The 8591-nt window shown below is 44.1% G+C and overlaps 1 protein-coding gene across 3 annotated transcripts in view; it reads left to right on the forward strand.

The window, feature by feature from the left end:
- The window catches only part of Cep95 (centrosomal protein 95), a 31826-nt gene that overhangs the window by 9849 nt on the left and 13386 nt on the right, over positions 1 to 8591 (forward strand). For all 3 annotated transcript variants that reach the window (XM_031352215.1, XM_031352214.1, XM_031352216.1), the window contains 4 exons: positions 1971 to 2070; positions 3720 to 3835; positions 6967 to 7095; positions 7983 to 8176. In XM_031352215.1, the coding sequence (XP_031208075.1) occupies positions 1971 to 2070; positions 3720 to 3835; positions 6967 to 7095; positions 7983 to 8176 (539 nt within the window). The remainder of the gene's footprint in view (positions 1 to 1970; positions 2071 to 3719; positions 3836 to 6966; positions 7096 to 7982; positions 8177 to 8591) is intronic.

The following is an 8591-nucleotide window of genomic DNA, read 5'->3' on the forward strand; positions in this document are numbered from 1 at the left end:
TTTGTCTTTTTAAAAAGTAACAAGGTTAAGAGGCAGAAACTCTAAGAGATTGAGATTAATTTAAATGGTAAGAGCAGCCAGGCATAGTGGTACCCACCTTTAGTCCTGTCACTCAGGAGGCAGCAGCAGGGCAATTTCTGAGTTTGAGGCAGATGTTGGAAGCACTTTTACAACTTACTGCTTGATCGCAGGGAGTAGGGATGCTGGGAACGGAGCTGACGAGGGCCGTGAGGACTGTCTTAATCACTGTTCTGTTGCTGTGACCACAGAGACACCCTGACCACATCAAGTCTTATAAAGAAAGCATTTAACTAACGAGGGGCTTGCTTTAGAGTTTCAGAAGCTTATTCTATTATCATGGCAGCAGGCAAGAGTGGTGCTGGAGAAGTAGCTGAGAGCTACATCCTCACTCGCAAGCAGAGAAAGAGAGACTCTAGGCTTGGTGTGGACTTTTGAAACCTCAAAGCCCACCTCCAGTGACACACTTTCTCCAACAAGGCCACAGCTCTTTATCCTTCTAATCCTTTCAAATAGCACCGCTCCCTGGCAACTAAGCATGTATGAGCCTCTGGGGCTTTTCTTATTCAGTTCACTGCAGGGATGGAGGGAGCAGGTCAGAACTGGGATTTTTTCATGTGAGTGCATAATAATAGAAACGGGAATTCCAAGGGGAGGTCTGTAGTGAGTTGAGTTGTGCAGTTGAGCCCCTCTCTGTGACAACACCTAAGTTAGACAATGTTCTCTAAGGTTTGAGTTTCACTTACACAGGTCCAAAGTATGTGTATTTGTTATAGTTTCCTGGAGCTGATCATATTCTTCTGAGTTCCAGTTAACAACAGTAGGAACCCAATGTCATTAACCACATGACCTGTGTACTGTAGCTTCCACCTGGGACCTAGCATTATTGTTTATCACTGAAGAATGAGGCTTTGAAGGCAGAGACTCGGGCTCAGTACTTGGTTCTACTTCTTGCTGTATTGCCGATGGTCTCTAAGATTTTGTTCTTTGGGACAGGGCCTTGAATAACCAATGTTGGCCTTCAGCTCCTGATAGTCCTTCCTCAGTCTGCCCATGATGACAGACAGGTGTGCCCCATTATACCCAGCTCTCAGCCTGTATTCTTTTCTGAAGGTTGTGAACAAGGTTAAGTGGGAATAGTTAGGGGAGAGCAAGTGCACAACAGATGGTCCTGAAATGCACGTCTGGGAATGTGCAGGCAGACAGAAGTGGGGTGAATGCTTCCACAGGAACATGCAGAATACAGGGGAAATCTGGTCACCAGAGGCCTCCTGTCTCCTGGGTCCATCCTGACATTGGTGAAAGTGGATAGTAAGACATGGAGATTTTTATCTAAGCCATGATGTGGTCTTCCAGCCTAAGGCATGACTATCTTGGAACCTGAGGTGTGTTGGCACAGTCATGCTTTTGTGCTGACCTCCTTTATTAGCCTCCGCTATCCCTTACAGATGAAGCAGTGAACATGTAAGTGAGCCTAGATTTAGCGGTGGGCTGGATAGGGCTGGAAGAGCCTTTAGCAGTGGGCTGGATAGGGCTGGGAGAGCCTTTAGCAGTGGGCTGGATAGGGCTGGGAGAGCCTTTAGCAGTGGGCTGGATAGGGCTGGGAGAGCCTTGGTGGGTAAAAGCATTTGCCTCATAAACTTAACAACCTGAATTCCATTCCCAGAACCCACAGAGGAGGAGAGAAACAACTCCAAAGTTGTCCTCTGACCTCCACGCTTGGGTTGTGACACTCATGCTCCTGTATCAGTATCTCCCCCCACCCCCACATGTGCAAACACAAAGAAATAAGGAAGCATTGCTGTGATCGTCTACCGGCCTTGCTGGGAGAGCTTGTCTCTTGTTCTCCAGGGGACTCACTGGAGGTGCTCATTGGCTTGCTTCTTTAGCATTCCCTTTGGCTCAAGACAGACAACTTTTCAATTTAGGCTTCATTTTTGTCTTTCCAAAAGGTGAAACTGAGCAGTATTCTAAAGGCTCTCATGGAGAAGCTGTGGAAGAGCTAGTACGCACTGAGGAGTCCAGGTCACCATGGAGAAAACCTTTCATGAGGTAGTGTGCAATGCCTACAAGTCTCATCAGACAAGTTATGCTTTCCACTATGTGAGATTCAGCCCAGCATAGTCTCAATGGTCCCTCCAAAAGCTATACACCTTTCTGAGGGACTTTTAAGGACATTGAACTATATTTAGTAATTTAATGCTAATTCTGAATTTTAACTACCTATTAATTTTTAATTTTCCCTTGATCAATTTTTCTTTTTGAGACAGGTCTTATGTAGTCTGGACTGGCCTTGAACTCACTGTGTAGCTGAGTATGACTCAGCTGGGCACAAAATTTACAGAAATGCTTTTTTAGGGGCACTTGGGGGATGGGTTCCTAGTCTTTGCTGTCCTGTAACTCACACTGTAGACCAGGCTGGCCTTGAACTCAGAGATAACCCTGCCTCTGCCTGTCAAGTGCTGGGACTAAAGGCGTGTGCCACTGCTGCATGGCCTAGAAATGTTTTTAAAGATATTTAAAGAGATGAGATCTAGTGTTCAGAGGTAAACACTATTAGCTTCTAGGAACAGTTTAGTCTTCTGTGCTGTTGCTCTGTTCTTTTTTTTTTCCCTTTTCTTTTTGGTGGTGTTGGATCAAACACAAGAGTCTCATGCTAGGCCGACATTCTACCTCTGAGCCCGTGAATTTCCTGTCTTTCCCATCTCCACTTTCACTACCTTTTTCATTCTAGACTTTTGTTGAGATGGTTCTAAGTACCCTGGCTGCCTTGAATTCCTGATTCCCCTGCCTCTGCCTTCCAACTGTTGGGATTAAAGACATGTGGTAACACACCAACACTTAATTCTTTTTAGTACCTGTCTGTCTGTCTGTCTGTCTATCTATCTATCTATCTATCTATCTATCTATCTTTTTGTTTAATTTTTGAAGCAGGGTCTCACTATGTAGCTTTGGCTAGCCTAGGACTCGCAGATCAAAGGCATATCTTTAATCCCAGTACTCAGGAGGCAGAGGCAGGTGGATTTCTTGAGTTTGGAGCCAGCCTGGTCAACAGAGTGAGTTCCAGGACAGGGAGGGCTACACAGAGAAACCCTGAAGGAAGGAAGGGAGGAAGGAAAGAAGGAAGAAAGGATAGATGAATACTGGTACTCCACCAACTCTATCCCCAGCTTAGACTCACCGGAGTTTGCTGTATGTATGTATGTATGTATGCATGCATGCATTTATTAAAAAAGATTTATTTATTATATAGTGTTTTGCCTGCATGTAAGTCTTCAGGCCAGTAGAGGGTACCAGATCTTATTATAGATGGTTATGAGCCACAATGTGGTTGCTGGGAATTGAACTTAGGACCTCTGGAAGAGCAGACAGTGCTCATTTCTGAGCCATCTCTCCAGCTCCCAGGTTTGCTGGTTTTTTAATCCTTGATATATGAAGCTGTTTCTACCTTGCATATAGCAGTCAAAACCAAACAGAAAAAAGGGCCAAAGGAAATCTTCCTTTCATCTCCCACTCCATCCCCTTTCTGTGCTGGGATAAACTAAGGGCTTTAAGCATGGTAGGCAAGTGCTGAACTCCTGGGCTACACCAATGCCCCAGTCTTTGTGCACCTAGGAATAAGCCGCCTGAAAACCTGTAAGTCCCTGGTGAAATAGCTGTCTGTAGTCAGACCAGGCCAGAATGAGTGAGACCTTTTTCAGGTGTTCCTTCTCATCGGATACTTTGGGTCCCACCTGGGATGAAGATGAAGCTGAGTCCACAGGTGAAATAATTAGGCTGGGAGACACTGCACATACCTTTTCCCAAAGAAGTAATGGTGAGTAGACAAACTTTAAATATCAATTGTCATTTAACACACAAACACAAAAATGTAGACTCACACAACTTAAAGTTTAGATAATGGAGCTTCAGCTAAGCATCCTCATTGAAGTCACAGAGTATCACCATTGCCCACTAAGTATGAACAGCTGTCTGACATTCCAGCTGTGTGAGAATCAAGGGCCCGTGTCTAGGCAAAGCTAAAGCAGGCCAGTGCATGCAGAGCTGTCTCATCTCTTAGGCAGATTAGATGAAGAGTTATTGCTGCAGCCTTGAGCTTGGTTGCACCTTTGCAGTATTTGATCTTCTGAACTAGTTCAGTCACTTTGTTCATGGTGTGCACTAACAAGTTCATGTTCTTGGAATTATGCTTCAGGCCTCTGGCCTACAGTCTATTGCTTATAGACAGGGTACCTCTCAGGCTCCGTTGTGTACCCATTGGGCCCCCTCATTCAGCTATTCTACCCCTGCTTTCAGTTGGAACTCCTCTGCCAGCGCATTGCCCCATCTGTCACTGGTAGGCTCATGTTCCCGTGCCCAGCCTCTCACACAGGCCAGATTCTAAGGCAGTGTCCTGTGCCGTGGCCTTCTCTGTATTTCTATAACAGAATTCATACACTGCATGGAAAATTACAGTATCTTAGGTAATCTCTGAGCTCTAGAAAAGTAGGCAGGTGGCACTTCCCCAGAAGGGAAGGAAGACAGACTGTAAAATGGACAGGAAAACTCTGGTTTATCTTAATCTCAAAACCTGGCAAGATATGAAGCCACAAGAAGGATGAGAGGCTCTTGTGGAAACAGGTACAATAAACTAAGAATCAAGAGGCTTCGTTCCATAACTGTTGGCTTTGTGACTTTGGACAAAGCCCTTTTCTGAGTTTGATTTCATCAGTGTGAAATGATACACTTGAACTAAACCATCTCTGTAGTCTCTGTCAGCGTTAACACTCTGATTGGAGGGAAGTCTTATATTCCAGCAGCAGCCCAAAGCCAGGAGGGAAGGGATAGGGAGTCTAGGATGGGTTGTGTGATATCAAATGCCATGAAAACTGTGTAACTGCAATAGCTGAAACTTTGAAAACTGACATGCTGTAAGTGGAAAATTTCAGCTTGGGTCAGCTAAGTTTCTCGTCCAATAAAGGCACCTTGCCACCAAGCCTGACTATACCCTAGTTCTAATCCAAGATCCATACAGTAGGACAGAGCTCCCACGTTATCCTCAGAGCTTCATATGGCCACCATGGTGTCCTGTGCACAAAGATAAATAAAATATAAACAAGTAGGGAGGTGCAGGGGTACTATGGTCATTTTTTATTGTATATTGTATATTATTATATCCTGTGCCTGACTAGTTTTATGTCAACTTGACAGAAGCTGAAGTCATTGGAGAGGAGGGATCCCCAGTTGAGAAAATGCCTCCATAAGTTTAGGCCGTAGGCAAGCCTGTAGGGCATTTTCTTAAGTATTGATATATATATATGTGAGGGCCCAGCCCATTGTGGGTGGAGCCACACTTGGCCTGGTGGTCCTGGGTTCTGTAAGAAAGATGGCTCAGCAGGTAAGAGTACTGACTGCTTTTCCGAAGGTCCTGAGTTTGGATCCCAGCAACCGTATGGTGGCTCACAACCACCTGTAATGAGATCTGACGCCCTCTTCTGGTGCGTCTGAAGAAATAGCCAGAGCAAGCAGGCTGGAGTGAGTGGGGCTGTCCTGAGTTCAGTTCCCAGCAGTCACATGATGGCTCATGGCCATCTGTACAGCTACAGTGTACTTATACACATAAAATAAATAAATAAATCTTAAAAAGAAAGAAAAAGAAAGAAAGAAAGAAAGAAAGAAAGAGCAAGCAAGCAGGCTGAGCAAGCCATTAAGCAGCACTCCTCCATGGCCTCTGTCTCAGCCCCTGTTCAGGGCCTGTTCGTACTGCTTTGGATGGTGAGCTGATATATGGAAGGGTGAGGGAAATAACCCTTTCCTCCCCAAGTTGCTTTTGGTTATAGTGTTTCATCACAGCATCAGCAACTCTAAGACATAGACATACATACATTTCTCAAGAATAAAGAATGGACTGGAGAGGTGGCTCAGCGGGTAAGAGCACTGACTGCTCTTCCAGAGATCCTGAGTTCAATTTCCAGCAACTACATAGTGTCTCACAACCATCTGTAATGGGATGAGATGCCCTCTTCTGGTGTATCTGAAGACAGCTACAGTGTACTCATATACATAAAATAAATAATAATTTAAAAAAAAATAAAGAAAAACTGGCTAGATGTGGTGGTTCACGCCTTTAATCCCAGCACTTAAGAGGAAGAGACAGAAGGATCTCTGTGAGTTTGAGGCCAGCCTGGTCTACAGAGTGAGTTTCAGGACAGGACTATACAGAGAAACTCTGTCTCAAAAAAAAAAAAAGAAAGAAAAAGGAAAAGAAAAAAGTGTTGAGGCTATATGGTCCTCTCTCTAATAAGGATTATTTTGTATATGAGCATATTTCCAAAGTTCTAAACCCGTTTGGTCCTAAGCACTCAGATCTGGGATATACACCCTGTTACTTGTTTTCAGATTAGACACAGAGCTCCAGAGAATAAATTCAGTCAAGAAAAAAATTCAAACTAAAATTTTAATTATACCTTAAAAAGACCAAGAATAAAAACAAAGAGAAAGCTGGGGTGTAGTGTTTGAATTTCATGTGATAAAAGGGCACCTTCCTCTTATGTTTAGATGACTATATCAGATAACAGTTGTACACTCTCACAGACATCTAATTTAGGCTTCGCTCCCAAACCCAAAGTTTTGGGGAATGGCACTAGCCACAACCCAGCTTCATACAGCAGCACTTCTGTATCTCTAGCACCTACTCCCTAAAGCAAATAATGCAGCACTGAAAAACTGCACTCAGACTGCCGGACATTGCCTCTTCCTATCACAGTTGCTCCAGGTAGTTGGTGCCATGAGCAGTTGGGACAATATATTGCATATATAATATATATATATACACACACACACATATATATATACACACACACACACACATATATATATATTTGAACATGTTGTTCCTATTAGCTTTTAATATATTTAACAAGCTTCGATGATTGTATAAAATTTTAGCCTTAATATTCTCTTTCTCAGGTACTCAAAATTCTATGGACTTAGGTTCCAGAAAAGCCTTGGCTTTATCAGGCATTAAGCCACCTGAGGAAATGCTGAACCCTGGCTCACCGGGTTTTCTATCCCAGAATGGGCCACCTTGTGAGGAAGGTGAGTTGTGCTGGGGTCTTAGTTCTTGACACTCCCTGCAGCAGCCTGTGTGCATGCTGCAGTGCCCATATGTAGGTCAGAGGGTATCTGGCACAGGGTAGGTGTCTCCTTCTGTAGGTCCTGGGGGTTGAATTCAGATCATCTGGATTGGTAGCAAGCACCTTACCTGCTGAACCCTCTTGCCAGCCCATGAGCTCTGTTTAAATTAAATTAAAATATATTCCTTTCTTAGTTTGGGTTTTACTGCTGTGAACAGACTTTATGACCAAGGCAAGTCTTACATATAAGGACAACATTTAATTGGAGCTGGCTTACAGGTCCATTATCATCAAGGTAGGAACATGACAGCATCCAAGCAGGCATGGTGTAGGCAGAGCTGAGAGTTCTACATCTTCATCTGAAGGCCCCTAGGAGAAGACTGGCTTCCAGGCAGCTAGCTAGGACAAAGGTCTTAAAGCCCACACCCACGATGACACAATTACTCAAACAAGTCCACACCTACTCAAACAAGGCCGTACCTCCAAATATTGCCACTCTCTGGGCCAAGCATATTCAAACCACCACAATTCCTAAACTGAGCCTGGTTACTGATGGTGTAATCCCAGCACTTGGGAAGCTAATGCAGGTGGTTGGATTTGCAAAGTTTGAGGACAGCCTGGAATATAGAGTGAATTCTAGAATAGTGACGGTCTTGTAGAGTGAGAACAAAACAAAACCAGTTATGTAGTCATTGCTGGCCTGGGGCTATAGCTGAGTGGAAGAGCGTGCCTGCATGTGAGGCCCGAGCTCCACCTTCTGCACCTCACACATGCATTCCTGTAGTGTGTGTATGTAAAACCATTTGTTTTCAGGGATTCCATCGTAAGACCCACTGTAATCTCTCTTAGCATTAGAAACTCCTCCTCTGAGCATGGTTCCAAGCGCCAGGAAACTAGGCGAGCCGATCCGAGCAGCTATTCCTCTCCATCCTCCATACCATCCTTCTGAGCCTAGAGCGCCTTGTCCCATAGGCAAAGAATACCTCTGGTCAAGTCACTACTTGTCTACGCTGACCTCTGGGGAGCACATGGCACCTTCTGTGGTAAGTGGGAAGGTCATCTTACAATTGGCTAGAAGCCCATATATTACTTATTTTTGCTAATGGTGATTGGACCTAGAGCCTTGAATAAATATGCTGAGCACACACAATCCAACTGATCTGTACCGCATCCCCAGAAGTCCATCCATCTAAAGAGGTCTCTGCTAAAATGGTTGTGAAATGTATGTTATGTTATGTATGTAGAATGTATGTTATCAAAGTTTGAACCAGGTACAGTGACACATACTAGAATTATAGCACTTGGGATGCTAAGATGAGGATCATTGGGAATTTGAGGCCAAGCTGGCTATACACTGAGACCCTTGCTCTCATTCATAAACAAGCAACAAGCAACAAGCAAATGTAAACTAAACCTAAATAATTTAAATAAATAAATAATCAAAGTATCTTATTCCTT

Source organism: Mastomys coucha, unplaced genomic scaffold (assembly GCF_008632895.1).
Source record: "Mastomys coucha isolate ucsf_1 unplaced genomic scaffold, UCSF_Mcou_1 pScaffold5, whole genome shotgun sequence".
NCBI lineage: Eukaryota > Metazoa > Chordata > Mammalia > Rodentia > Muridae > Mastomys > Mastomys coucha.